Consider the following 16,133-nt stretch of genomic DNA (forward strand, 5'->3'; position numbering starts at 1 on the left):
AATAAAGCTTAGGAATAAGTTCAAAGTACTATAAGGAGGATGCCTGTAGAAAGATATCACAAAAAATGCAACCGAGTGTCGTAGGCTCTTAGACCATAACAAATTTGGAATTTCTGAAACTTTTCTCCGTACATGAGGTGTTTAGGTTAATTGATTCCAAGTGAATAATAAAGTAAATTAAAAAATAATTGATAATAGCTGCTATTATTGTGAATCAATTTTGCTTAAACGACACATATATCAAAACTTTTTGCTTGTGATATTTTAACGTGGAACGAACGCCTCTGATTGTTTTGAAATTTTTCGTAATTAATTTTTATGGCAGAGAAGAGAATAACTCTTAATGCCTTCTATACTATATATATAACATATTCCAATGAAGGTATATAAGTGTGTTCACCATTACCACATTTATTTATTATTTTTTATCCAGTTTTATGTGGCTTTTACCGTAATAAGTTATAACAGGTATTTTAATTCGTTTGAATAAAATTTAATTTAAATTTCTTCTCTACACCAGCTTTGTTCCAAATACAATATTCTAGTTTCATTTTGCGGCTTATAGTTCCGTTATTCTAAGGAATCCCTTAATTTCGCTGTGAATTTTCCTTTATTCGGTATACCAAAAGGCGTTTTTGTTTTCTCTTACCTTTGTTACAGATGGATATTACTACTTGGCTTATACGGGTGACTTAACGCTGTAAAGATATTATTATATCCTTTCTCATAAATTAAAACTTTTCTCATAACCTTTGAGTTTTAAATGGATTAGCAGCAATTTTTTTTTTATTTCACTACCGGCGATTTGTTTTTAAATAGAGATGTTTTATTTTTTTACTAATAATTCGATATACGTTGGCCATTAATAGTTACAATAATAAAAAATATTTTTTTTAATTTGGAATCTGACATTCTTACATGAAAATTAAATTTGACGTCTCATTCTCACACTTCCAACATAGGTTTTAAATAATTTTGAGTTATTGAAATAGTGGAGTGTTATAGAAAAAGTAATGGATGTAATAGCAATACATGAAGTCAGAATAAATTCAAATGCAATTTTGGAACACCTTTCGATTAGTATTGGTCGAATGTTTTTGTATCGGACTATTGATAGATACAATGAAACCTTTGTTTGTGACAGAAAAAGATCTGGCCGTAAATGTACAGTTCGTACGAAAAAGGTGATTAAAGCCGCAAAGGAAAGAATTCGAAGAAATTCTGTCCGAATACAAAAGATTGTATTTTAAGAACCATCTCGCGTAATTTATAAGATGACTTGGGCTTCTATTCTACTAGAAATGCACTCGTTACTATTCAATAGACAATTTAAAAATAATTTGAGTGTTAAAATAAAAAATAAATATTTCAGGTGACATTTCAGGTTCATTCACAGTGACGTCAAAAAACATTTTTCTACAATTGCGCAATATTTTGATAAGCAGAATGACCGACTGTGTTCTAAGTTCTCTAGAAGCTTCGAAATTAATTTAAAAAAATCTTTTATATGTTCGTTGTCGGTTATATTTGAGTGTTACACCTATCATCAGGTGAATGTGCTAAGATAAAAAAATCTGTGTTAATTACCGATTTACCCATTATTATCATTTATTGTACTGCGCTAACAGTGGTTACGGTCACCACCGCACTTAGGTTCGATAGAAGATGCACGTGAGAACTACTACAATGTATATTAATAGGTAATTAAGATTCTGTATACTACGGTAATAAGTGACTTATCATTGTTCGACGTATAAGACATTCAAAGTCATTCAAGGTCATTATTTAATGTCAATTTTTATTATAAAACAATGATAACCTTCAATTACCGTGAACGGTATCAAAATGATATCTTTATAGCATGATCATAATTTTCATTGATATCTGAATAGAAAGCTACATTTCTGATGAGTTATCTACGCATTTATACTGAAATATCTTTAATAAATTACCTGACAGATAACGCAAAATAGATGTGTATGTCAAAATATAAAATGTCGTCAACATTGTCATTTCAAATGTATGATGTCCATTGCCAGACATAGGTCTCCTATAGGTTTCTGATAAAACCAGTTGGAAGCGGCCTGTATTCAGTCTTCCGATGTCTTTAATCGCCATCTGTTCACCATGTGGGTGGACGTGGTCTAGACTTTCCGGTCCATGGTCTCTATTCTAGAACCTTAATACCTGAGCTGAACTATTATCTAAGCGTAAAATAACAATAGATATATAAGATAGTAAGGAAATGTATAACTTTAAGAAATTTAATTGTAACAGAGCCAACCGAGGGGGGTTTTAGTCAATAAGAGTCTGACACTGCCTGCGCCCTCCATTCCCAGGCGTCCTATGTAGTATTTCCCCCCTCCATCTAGAAATTGTAATTTAGAAATATAGGCTCTGACTATGTCAGAGGAAAATTTTGTAAAATTAAATAAAAAAAATACCTGAGCGATTAACTGTTCTGCGGGTCATATGGCCTGCCGGGCTATATGACTTGCCAATCCGTTGGACTATGTTGGTTACTTTCGTACTGTCCTTAGATAACCTAAAATGTGATAGTTTTGAAAAAATAATCATTTGTCTACCAAAAATCTGGAAGCCGTGTCGCCCTAGTTTACAGATCGTGTGTTTACATTTCGCAAGCTTAACGCATGTGGTTCTCGCGTTGAGTTTTTCACGGAAGTCTTGCTATCATCTGATTTATCTCGCACTCAAATCGTAAATCGACACGATCATTTCTTATCTGGTTCAATTAATCATTGATTTATTATTTTTCACGAAAGTAATTGCATGAATTTTCAATTTTTTTTATTTAAAAATAAACTTGACTCTTGCATAAAATCTTATTGATCAATAATAGCCTTGATAAATCATATATTGATATTCTTTAAGGGTCGTTTACTTTAATAATTTTATATCAATTAATTAAAATAGAAACTAGAATGAGGTTAAATCCCCCTGTAATATTTCAACTTATAATAAAGCTAATAGAATTCCTATCGTACCCTGATATTAGAATAACCTAAAAACAAATCCATTTGGTGAAGTTATTTTTTTGTGATCCCTTTCACATATATACTTAAACTTATTGGTCTATTTTCTAAAAGAGTAATTGATTCTCAAGCTTATTTTTTCAATATTTTACATTATTAAAGGTTTGACTGGTACTGACACGGGCGATTCCTTTGCTGTTAATAAATATTAATATTTTTGTAATGTTATTCATCAACCGCCATGAACTTTGTTGAATATTATTTTATTAATATAAATTAGGACAGAAACAACTCGCATCAGTAATAAATATATTTTATCAATACGATGTACCGAATTCAGGACACACGTGTTGAATTTGAATTTGAAAGATCGCTTATTATCTTATGTTTATACCTCCTTACGTTACAGCGAGCACGAAAGTCGTGACGGGCAATAATGTTTTCAGAATCCCTCACAAAGCAATGTTTGTTGCTTCGCATTAGTAACGGCACACACTCGTATGCTCTGCTCCAAAGATAAAATACGCATAACGTGTTTAAAAATTGATGGAAAACACAATGCAACTGGTTTCGTTCCACACAATTGCTTAGTTACGAAATCGATTACGAGCGGACAGGGAACCATTCAGTCTTACGTTGCTAAAGTCATTCAGAAGTGGGAGCGTTATGAGCAAAGATTAGATTTACTTTAAGTTGAAGTGCTGGCTTGATATGGAAAGCACTTCTAAATTCAAATCCCGGTTTGCGCAAGAGGTAGAGAGACAACTAAACGAAATGGGTCTGCTTGTTCGTTAATTTTTTTATTTATATCCTTACTGAAGTTTTCAAGAATAACTCTACAATATTTAACATAAAATTACTTTAGATATAAATGCACTTGTATATTCTGTCTATGTTTATGATACCTATACGCAATTAAAATAATACGCATTTTTAATTAAAAAATTTGTTAAAAATATGTTTCTTTAAGGTCGGATTGACTGTCGAACATTATATTGCGACAGATAACAAATATCAATGCATATATATTTTTTCGTTTCAAGTAAATATATTCATATAAAGTTTTCATAAATAGCCAGGAATTTAAATGAGTCAATAAATATGTGATATTTATCATTCTTATCTATATTTATAATTCATTCAACTATAATAATTGTTTTTGTTTTTATAAGAAAGCTCTCTTTACTTCCTGGTGGACTTGAAACGAGATCTTATTTAATGTTTATTATGATGTTTTATTCACTATTTTTACACGCTAATAAACGAAGATAACTTGATAAACATAAATACGACGAAAGTGTGATTTACAGTTGGATGCTCATAAAACTGTATCGTCAGGGGGCGACCATTCATCATCGATCTGTCACGAGTTATCTTATAGTTTTTGTTCCATTAACGTTAGTGCGTTAACCTTTTTGCCGGTAAAGTTTTGTTGATACTCTCTCCTTATATTGACGGGGTAAGTTGAAAGACATGCGTCAAAGTTACACAAATTTGACAGCCTTTTTTTAAATAAATAGTTTTCTACGCACTGTAATTTAAACAATTTTATTGCATACGCATGAGATATAATATAGAAGCTTCGAGGATAGGGCGGTGACATGTTCTGGACCACCTAAGTTATTTCTATTTTCAAAAACATTGAAACGACTGGGAGAACAAAACTCGGAGAGAGTACTGGGCTAATTTTGCGTACTGAATGTGTACATATTATTGATTAAAGGACATTTTTAGGAGAATATTTTTCTACGAAATTGTGTGAGACACTGCTTTATTCACCATGTAATTTCGTAAATTTGAAATAAAAAAATCTGAAAAATACCTTATAAAGTATATAAACAATATAGACGACATGTCGGACTTATTCTTGTTTTCGAGAACATTGAAATATTTAGTATTAAAAGAACACATTTTACCCTGGGAAACAAATATATATAACTACCACACAACTAGGGTTGACAACTATACTATACTTCGTCCAAAAGGAATAAAAAAAGATAATTTGGCAGACTCAAACGCTAAACAGACTCAATGCTTGTTGGCTTCATCATCATTTTAGTGGTAGAAAGTCCACCGCTGGAAATAGACCTCCTCCCTAAATTTCCAAAGGGGTGTGGTTGAAAGCGGTCTACGTTCTAATCAGTGTCTCCCGGCGACCTTAAAAAGGTCATCTGTTCACCTTGTGGGTCGAAATCTAACACTGCTTGCTGGACTGTAGTATCCACTTTGAAACCTTAAGGACCCAGAGGTATTCAATTTTGCACGTTATATGCTGTTCTAGTTTTTAGGCCTTTTTGCGACGCTGCCAGAAGACCATGACAGTGGCAGTAACGACTCTCTCTTTAGAGGAACCTAAAAAGAGAAGAAGAAAAAAAATGTGACGCTCATACATATTTATATCAGAAATTCAACTCAAACATAAATTGTGAAATGTATTAAAGCGAGCCGGAATTACATTGTTTAGGTAGTTCCCAACAACTGCTTGTGTAGTTTTTTTCTTAACGTTAAACGGCCACTTTTAGGAGTCATTGACCGAGTTGACAAGGCCGAGCAAACGTCGAGTAACATTTGACAGAGTGCCAACTATACTCAGACCAACTGCAGTGACATTATTAATTTGTGTGGATTAAGGTTTTAGTTTACTACACGTATTGTTAGTTCTGTTAGTCTATCAATGTCCATTGCATCGATTACGTATCCGAATGCATTTTAATTTTATTGTGACGTTGTAAAATAATTGATTTAACAATGCATTGAATAACAGCTGGATTTTGAAATGAATTCGAATTTATAACTAGATGTGATTCAGAATGAAATATTAAAATGTGCAGGGTTTATGTGGCAACTATTGCGTAATTCAAAGTAGGTTTCATTGATGTTTCAATACATTTTTTTGATACTGGCTACTGTTATTTTTCGATTAAAATCAAATTTTGATCCTTTCAGAACAGTATTTATAGAAAAACCATGCGCGATTGCAATTTGTTTGCACCGTACGTAGTTATTAAATTAACGTAATACATAACTAAACATGAAAATGTTATAGAAATGAATAAAATCACTATTTTACTATCACTATTATACTATTTATTATTCCATTACAATAAATGTTTCATTTCAATATATGGCAACGGTACGTAAATGTTTAAAGATCTTCTTTATAAATGCGAGTGTAATACAATTTGCTGTTATGTGATTAGTATTGTCGTTTGATTTTTTATTTATTTAAAAAGTAAAGTAAAAAATGAATCCAAAAATAATCGAATTATGGAGAAAACACCTCAACACAAGTACTTCTCCTGTCCCTTCTTTCAAAATTCGAACATTCTCAAGAACTTTTCGCCGTTCTGAACAAATGGTTACAATCAAACTTTAAACAAAGCAATAGAAGCTTAGATCCAGTTCTATAAGTCCTTTGTGCTTTCACAAGGGGACGGTTTTCAGGAGTATTAAAGAACTTTTGACGTCCACAGATCATTCCTAAAGTCGCTCCTATCGGATAAGTTTTGAAGGCAACGTTCCAAACTGGGTTAAAGCGGAAATATATTGGCCATTTGAATTTAATCACTTTGATAGTGGCTTATGTTCATTGCGGATAATTAAACGATTAATTTATACCAAAACACTGATTGGTTACAAGTGTAAAATATTCAAAAGAATCAAAGAAATAATTATCTTCTTTGCTAGCTTTAACCTGTATGCTGTTAAAACGTCTTTCTAATCATCCTGTAGAAAGTGATCACTTCGAAATATGATATAATAATTTTTATGTGTTGTAACATATTTACATCATTTTAACATTATCATTATTACATTAACATATATTGTATACATATAACAAATATTTTTTTGTATTGTAATGCGACATTCTAATAATTTCTGGCTGTACAAAGTCTACAGGGACAGTAAGCAAACAATAATTAATTTTAATATGTAGTAATCCTAACTTTGAGCACTCTTTCTTACTTTATTATCATGAATTTATTTATTATTAATGGAACCATTGATTTCTAGATAAGGTGTACGGTACATTAACTGACAGCAAATGAGTTATACATTCACTCCTTTAATGTTTTATGCCTGATAACAATTATTATTGTTAATTAACATTGAAAGTGATTATACATAAATATTTATGTTACGTTTATCATATATACGTCATTAGATCACTGAGAAACTTCTAAGATATTCCTTTTTACGTCAAAAATTGACGTAAGCAGGTATTGAGTTCTCTTAACAGGAAAGTTGGACCTTCTTTGACCAAGTATTATATTATTTTTTCTAGTAATTGTAATTGGATTTTTCGAAGTAAATTAAATTAATTTTGGTTTAAATTTTTTATATTATTTTAATTTTATATATAGTACAACAATATATGTGCGAGTATAAGACAATAAAGTAAGTGTTATCAGTCCAGTTTTTGTGCTAAAATGAACCGACGAATCGCCAATAAACCTACAATTTTCGCCAATTCACCGATGTTGAATAATAGGTAACATTGATTTATTGGATCGAAAATTTAAATTTAGAAGGACAGAACAGCCATAATCGAGGCTGCGAAATAAACCCTTGAGCTTAGTTACTGTAAGGTCTTGGAAAACTATAGTAAAGAGCCTATTTCTAGCAGTGGACATCCAATAGCTGAAATGATGATGCTTGTTTTGGTCTAGACTAAATGCCTTTAACACTAACATCTTAAAAAAGTCAGATGATATTAATCAATGACAAAGAAATAGGATTGATCCACAAAGAGGCCATTTAGGGGGATACAACATGGAGTTCTATTTCGTCATTATAATAATATAAAAAGTTAAATTTCGTATTACTTATCACCTTCTGAAAAATTTCACTTACGTAAGTTTTTCTAGTAAAATCCTTTTATGTAAGTAATCAAGGTTGAATTTTTAACAACCAATTATAGTTTTATATTCCATTTTTACATTTTCAAATACAATTTGTTATTTCTTACATAGCGTTTATTAACATTCGTGTAGATTGCGACCACAATGGGTGTAATAAAAAGGTTATGTTTGTTAATTTTCTAGGTTTGTAAAATTATTTTGAACTGTGATTTGGTAAATAAATTTGAAATAGAAGATTTATCACTATGACTTATGATTGGTATATGTTGATATAGTACAGCAGTTATTTTGTTTTTTCTTTACCTCAATTTTATGTTTGTGTATTATTTCTTCATTTTAAGAATATCGTTAACGTACACAGGGAAAGTTTGATATTGTTTGTTTTTTGCAACAAGTATATAATTTTTATTAAAAAGTGTATTTGTTTTAAAACTCAAACTTGGTTGTTTTTTTTTTTATTTTGCAAACAGTGTTCTGTTTTGTAACTAATTTACACTTCCTGCGAAATAATGTATTAAAAATAGCTTTTTCACACCCAAAATAATCAGATAAAAATAATTAATAGTACATACAGACTGCGACGCACAAGCGTTATTTTATTGATGTTAAAGTAATCACTAAATATTTTGATTTACTAACTTTACACTTTCAATAGTTACATGTTCATTTACATAAATCCATCTAAACTGTTTTAAATTTCGTAAATGTGACATACGATAGATATTTCGACTTCGTACCGTCTATTTCGTGTGCTTTGCAATCCATTGTATTATTTTACACGTCACGTAACACATGTGGGATATATTTGCAAATAAATTGTTAGATTCAATCGCCTCAATGATTAGCGGAGTCGCTCATGGCACGCTTTCCAATGTGAAACTTAATTGTTTTTCTTAGCTCCTCCATCGTATACATGCAAAACTCATTAGAAATTACTGTACAATCTTAGTAGTTGTGGCGATAAATAATGTGGGAGTGTAGCGTTGAATTATTACCTACACATGCGTACTTAAAGTTGCTTCAGTTAGCCAAGAGAGGTACAATTACTCTCCGTGTGCTGCATTGGAAAATAACGTAAACTAGATTAATCTTCTCATTGAGTAGCGCTATTTCTAAAACCCATATTTATTTATTTAACATAAAGAAAACGTTATGCATATTATTTATTGATTCTTGTGCTACCTTTCTTCCTAACGTTTAAAATTATGTATTTAAAATTAGAAAGTTTTATTTTCGAAGTTGATTCGTTACACCTAAAACATTATGTACACAGTAATCTGAACACAGAGAAAAACATGCGTTTTAGGTAGTAAAAGTACACCAGGGGTGCGCATTGGGCCGTAGCGAACCTTGAACAGGTAACTCGGAAAAAAAGGTATTCATTTATATTTCGAACTAAAATGTTATGTTTTATAATACTTGCGTTATTTAAAGTTTATTTGTTTAAATACACGCATGTTATAATTTTATTTTCGTAACTCTAGGTACTAAAGAAAGCTTGGACAGATTTTTTTTAGTTTTTAGCTACCTAACATAAATAAAAAAAACTTGTATGCGTTATTTATAAATACGAATGATTGCGGGACATTTTAGTCTTCGCAACCGATTACAACAGATGCAGACATGACGTCTAATCTCAAGATGATCAGTTGAACTTTGATCATAGAGGCCCTCAAATAGACATTTTCGATAGCAGCGTAAATACCTGACAAAATAAGCAAAATCGTTTTTATTTTCTATTTTATGGTTGCATAGTAGTTTTTTGACTACCTAATAAAATGTTTTCTTGTGTTTGTTCTTCCCTCGCATTCCGTTGTTTTATGATTTGAACCACACTTTAATAATTTTATAGGGCATAAAAGTTATGAAATAGCGTATACAGCTAGCATATTTAATGTATTAAAAATATACATAGCCCATGTGTATTGCTTGTGAAGTATAGAGAGTTTCTCGCTATCGCAACGGTTTTGAATTCTGTCCCATAATATTTTGTTTATGGTAACTTTACTATGTGTAAAGTGGGACGTGTTGACGTTAGATTATGGTACTTATGACGAAGTGTACGGTGGGAACTGATACTTGTAAACTTTGTACCGCATGCCTTGCTTTGTCTTGCATCAGTGTTATAAGTGTGCGCTTTAGTAATACATAAATTACATTGTTTACAGGTAATCACGGATGAAAAATATTTACAATTACGGCGGGTATGAAGTAATTATAATTTTTTTATATAATAACTCAAAACAAAAACGAGTATTTTTACTGCAATTTACTTACATTGTCCTGTTCAGCGGAATATCAATGCAAGGTATTTTTTAACTCTGTCTTACGTGCATTTAGGTTTATTAAAAAAGGTACGTCATTTCAATTTTTAACGTAATAATACTTTAATTTGTTAAAGTTTAATAATTTTATAAAAGTAGTTAACTGATCGCCACATAATTATTATTTATCAATTCATATAATCATTATCATCAAATTGGTTTAGAGGAATATCTTCAGAATTATTGTGAAAAAGAATAATTGATACCTACGTAGGTACCATCAAAGTTAATTAACCCAGTGATCATGCAAATAATTGCCGGGATTGTAATAAAATAAATCTTATGCGAAATTATTTGTAATTCACACTTGTCCACGACAGTATAATTTCCAAGTATGAAGTTAATTGTTTATATTGCTCGGGTACTTCCCATATTTCGAGAGTATCTGGCTTTATTCACGAATACAATCCAGAAATAGTGTGGAATGACAGTTAAACAGCAAACATGCGTGCGGAATATACTTAGCCCTTCTGGGCATTACCGTACATGCCGTGCATTCGGATATGATGATTCATATATAAAGTTGCTAAAATTATTATAAAAAAGGACCTGTAAAGTTTAAGTAAAATAAATAGTATACTGGGTTTTGTTAGTTATAGATGTAAAACTTTTAAAATAACAAATATATAGTTCGTCTCATGTGTTAACATAAAGATTTAAGTTTTTACATATATTTACAATAACCGAGTGTTAACTCTAAAATATGTTAGATTAATGGATTTTTTCTATAGGAATGCGACAGGCCAATAACTAGAGGCAAAGTCGGCAGTGATAGTTAACAACAATTTATTATAATATGTATAACCAAAATTACGAAAATGCTTTTTTTACTATATTACTAATACGGTAATTAATATTTTCTGAAACCATTAATTTTTGCATAAGGTCTACCATATTTTAAATGATTGCAATGCAAATTCACAAGCTTAAAGCCTTTACACCTATAATTAATCACCCCGTATTTACGCAACTTTTGTTTGCATTCTCCATTCTTGCCTAATATAAATAAGTTTGTAAGAACATAATGAACACTAACATATATTTATATATATATATATATATATATTCATAAGTACCTAAATACTTAAGAGTTCGTTCTGTTAACTGTACAATATTTGTCACAGAGGTAAAAGCAAAAACCATTAATATGCAACATTAATTATGGGGACACCTCCATTGTTAAATTCTTAAAAGGTTTTATCTCCTTAAGACAGTAGTTAATTCGGTCACTGCTTCACGCAATATGACGTGCTAACACAAACACGCTACTTCACATGGTAAGTATTTATGTTAAAAATTGTTAATTATAATCAATTACACATTAATGTAACATACACACTAATATTTACCAAAATTATTACTAACTAAGAAACAGAATAATCATATTAAAATTGAAACGCCATCTAATTAGAGGATTAGTTACTAGTGTGGTTTACTTTAAATTTATACTTTTATTAATTTTAGATTTAAAAAAAAAAACTTAATATGTTACATTCGTGTTACTGCAACTGTTTATAGAATTTTATGTATAAAAAATAATCCATCGTCAATAACAAAATTTAGCCAAAATTGTGATACAGCGATAGTAAATGATTTGTTAATTTTTTTACTAAATATAAAGATACGTAAATAAATTATATATTCACTTTAAATCATTTTTATTTATATCTCACGAGGAGAATACTACAAGAGTGGAATTTGATAAAAACTAGAACTGAATTGAACTTCGCTATAATGACATCCTTCAACTTAAAATACATGGCTACGAGGATTCCAAACGCGCCTTAATCAAAAAGAGACCACAACAAATAATTCAGTCGCTTCGAGCAATTCATTCCCAAACTTTAATATAACTTAAAAATCCTTTACACTGTAATAGGGCTTTTCAAATGTGCTTTGTTTAAATAACTTTAATATTAATTTATACATACAATTCATTGCCCTACAAAATAATTACTGATTGTATTGAACCCAAAGAAAGGTGTAACAAGCCTGTTTTTTTAGTTTTAAGACTTCTTTAATAATTTTCATATCTATGTATATAGCAGATGTATTGCAATATTTCTTCCTTACGAAGCTGGTGTCTTACAGTTTAGCTCTTTATTTTATAAACTGTATGAACATGTATTCTCGCAGTACAAAAATTGCACCCAGACCAGCGGTTTCACCCCGTAAAAATAAAGAAAGATATAATACTGAGATTGTTGTAATACTGACTACCATAAATAATCGTGCTGTGTCTCTATAATCATTTGGCATTTCACTTATGTTTAAAAATATATAACTAAGTCCACTAAAAGTGGACAAGGTATTTTGTCAGAAGTTATCTTTTTTATTAACTATGTCCATAAATACAGCAGAAAAAAATAATATTAGTTACAAAACGTATGCAGCAAATAATTATTATGAATGTTGTATCGTAGGTTGCGGGGTCGTACTTCAATAGGTGCATCAGTAAATGAACAAAGTTATTTTACAAGTAATAAAGGAAAAACTCCTGAAGAAATCAGTACATCCGATGTTGAAAAATCATTAACTTTCGTAACATCCTATAAGAACCGAGTTCCAGTTTTCTGCCTGTTTCTAAACTACTATCATATTAATTTTTGAAACCAAAATAAATGTTTCACGTACTTGGTTTTTTTTTTTAATTCGATTTTACGATATAATTCTGACATTTACCAATTTGGTGATTTGTTAAAACGTTTCAAGCATTTCGATACGGCAATTTCTTAAAATAAAAACTACTACGGCGCAATTATTTCCGTCATGGTTGCGCTGGGTGAAGGTCGAGTGTTACGGCAGTTTTATATTACTGCAGGTTTTCTCAGTTGTGTGACTCAGGTAAACATTAGTAACATCTGTGCATATTCGTTAAGTCTCTATAGATCTCTGTAGATAATAAATATATCACACTGGTTGATATAAAAACTGTTTTCAATTATAAACTACTGGTTCGATAATAAAAAAAAACTTTTATCTCATTAATAGTATTAAATTATTTCACTTAATACCGAATTTTTCCTTTAAGTTATAGTAGCGTCTAAAATTATGACAGAATGCTATCGATACTATATTGAACTATATCGGGAGGAGTTACTCCGCAATTCAGGGACCGCATGCTGTTCTTTGATGGATGATATTTGTTTTTTTTTTTCATTTAAAAATCAAAAATAATGTACTAATGTGAATCATATTATACCACCTTAAAATTCGTAATATTCGTTCAACTTAACCAATCTCTTAACCAGCGTCTAAAAGAATTATTTGGAATTTCATTCAAAATATATACTTTTGTATTTTAATTTATGTTTTCAATAAATATTCTTGTAAAAAAATAATTCATTTTTTGCGTACCTTTTAAATATGTATTGATTTGCAGTTCGGCTCGGACTGAGTATTCCTTCTGAGCTAGGCCATCCTTGGACTGGTTTACTAACACCTCGTTACTTTTTTATTCATGACACGGGTAAATTTATGTTAACAAAAATGTATTATTTGACTTACAATATATTTATTAACCTAAATATAAGAACAAGTTAAAATTTCAAACTTTGACGTTTTACGGAGTCACGCTAACACGAACGTAGCGTAGTGTAATAATTGCAAAATGAAATTTCCTTAATATGTACCAATATTTATTATGTAGTTGAACTACATCTATTTGTAATCATGGTTATTACACTCACTTGTCTGTAGAACATTACGGTTTTATTGCGGTCAGCCACTTATGATGCTTATTATAAAATAAAAATTTTTGTTACACCTACATGTTTTATATGTTATGAACTTATTTTATAGTGGAATTACAATGCAACTGTTTATAAACAATCGAGCAAAATTGCAGTTTTTTTCAATTATTATTACGTACATTAGTCGCAAACAAGACGAACCTAATTAAAAAAAAAAAAAACTATAGTTTCACAACGCATAGCAGATAATATCTTAGATGTTATAATTTCATTGTTGGAGTCTAAGGCAATAAATGCAATAATATCAACAATAATGACAGTTTTTTTTATTAATTCTATGTAATGAAAGTACAAGACGGTGAAATGAATCAACGATTAGCCAAAGCCGATTTGAATGTTAGTTAAATTTGTATTCAAGTGCTAACGGATCTGCTATACCATGCATTAGGAAAGTTGTAAGTGGAGGGGTAGGATGCTTGGATCAGATCACGTAAAGCGTGGCATGTTTAAGGTTTACTTGCTTCGACCAGACTCCTTTCTCTACGTACCCAAATTTAATATGATTCTACAAAAAAAGTCTCTTAGAAACCTTTTACAGAAATTAGTTGATGTCTACCCATGTTATACCTAAATCATTTCTATTGCATTTACATTAAAAAGTACTGCTAATAAATAAATTTACTAATGTGTATGTGCAACTAATCACTTATGTAATTCAACTATTAATAATATTAATGGTGATAGTTAAACTTACTCCAACTAGCAAATACGCTGGTTAAAGATCCCTGATGGCAAGAGATTTTCAACTGTGATTAAAAAAAACCTAAATCTTTAAGCAGGTAATGGAAGGATTTTGCTTTTATATCTCTCGCACTCACACAACACGTAACCTATAACATATTTCAGAGTTATTCGCGAAGAGCATTTACGTATACGCAAAATTCGTTCATAAGTAGCTTAACTTGGCATTCTTGTCATTATTTATGAGTAAAGCAAAACCAGTAAAGGTTTTTTTTCAAATTTATTACTAAAAATAACATTTAAGTTAGAATTATTTCTAAAACATCTCTATTTATTATTGATATATGAATAATATATATTTACATTTTTTGTCAAAAGTAATCATAAAATCTGTATAGGGTATTCGAGTAAATTGAAAACGGAAGACAATAAAAATGTTTTTATGATGCCCTTACACACAACCTACTTTTTAATGCGATTGACAATCCGGAAGGAAGTACCTTCCGTTCACCTATAAAAATTAATTTGTGAATTAACTTAAGCTAATACTGATATTAAAACTCCCTGTAGATAGAGAGAGAGAGAGAGAGAGAGAGAGAGAGAGAGAAATGGATTTATTTAGATTAGATTTATCTACTTTACACATATACATACATATATATACGTACGTACACACATACGTACATATATATGTGTATATATATGTATATTACATATATATATATATATATATATATATATATTGTGTGTATATATATATATATATATATATACACACACGATTAATTATATAAGGTATTCCTTTTCACTAATCGCGAGAATGTTATTTTAAGATAATTTTATTTAAGTTAGTTCTATAGAGAAATTTGAGCCGTAAATGATAACATATGTAAGTATATATATATACATAAATATATATATATATATATATATATATATATATATATATATATATATATTTATGTATATATATATATATACACACGATTAATTATATAAGGTATTCCTTTTCACTAATCGCGAGAATGTTATTTTAAGATAATTTTATTTAAGTTAGTTCTATAGAGAAATTTGAGCCGTAAATGATAAGATCGCGGAAACTTGACAAAATGAAATCCTCGGGATTGCGATGCGATATCCAAAGAGGCGGTTCTTCCATGATTTAAGCAAATATTCGCGTCCATATTAATATGTATGAAGTAGTCTTAGATTGTGCCGACGTACTGATAGATATCTCGATCTGATGTACTAACACGATTGACCCTTAGCAAGTAGAGACGAAGGGACAAAAGATGGTGTTGTGCACAATTTTCGCGGACTTGAAAATCTGACCGTACATAAATCTTTGTACCCTCGTAATTTTCCGGAGATATCGGATACGAAGGCCTGGGATCCCATTAGTGTTTATGATGCAAAGGTACCATAATACAATGGAGTCAGCAACTACTCAAATGCACTCCAATGTTTTTGCAGATAACGTATTCCAAGAACTTTATTACCCCTTCGCTAAGTACTCTATGA

General features: G+C 30.3%; 1 protein-coding gene across 5 annotated transcripts in view; it reads left to right on the top strand.

Moving 5' to 3' along the window:
* RapGAP1 (Rap GTPase activating protein 1) overlaps nt 1-16,133 on the top strand; it is a 162,668-nt gene that overhangs the window by 71,572 nt on the left and 74,963 nt on the right. Inside the window, exon 2 of one of the 5 annotated variants that reach the window (XM_068761511.1) lies at nt 10,024-10,066. The exons of the other annotated variants lie outside the window; for them this stretch is intronic. Within the exon in view, the coding sequence (XP_068617612.1) occupies nt 10,034-10,066 (33 nt within the window). The 5' untranslated portion in view covers nt 10,024-10,033. The remainder of the gene's footprint in view (nt 1-10,023; nt 10,067-16,133) is intronic. 5 annotated transcript variants of the gene reach the window in all.

The sequence above is a fragment of the Battus philenor genome, unplaced genomic scaffold (genome assembly GCF_028537555.1).
Source record: "Battus philenor isolate CCGP_79_NKW_IND1 unplaced genomic scaffold, ilBatPhil1.0.hap1 SCAF_15, whole genome shotgun sequence".
Taxonomy (NCBI): Eukaryota; Metazoa; Arthropoda; class Insecta; order Lepidoptera; family Papilionidae; genus Battus; species Battus philenor.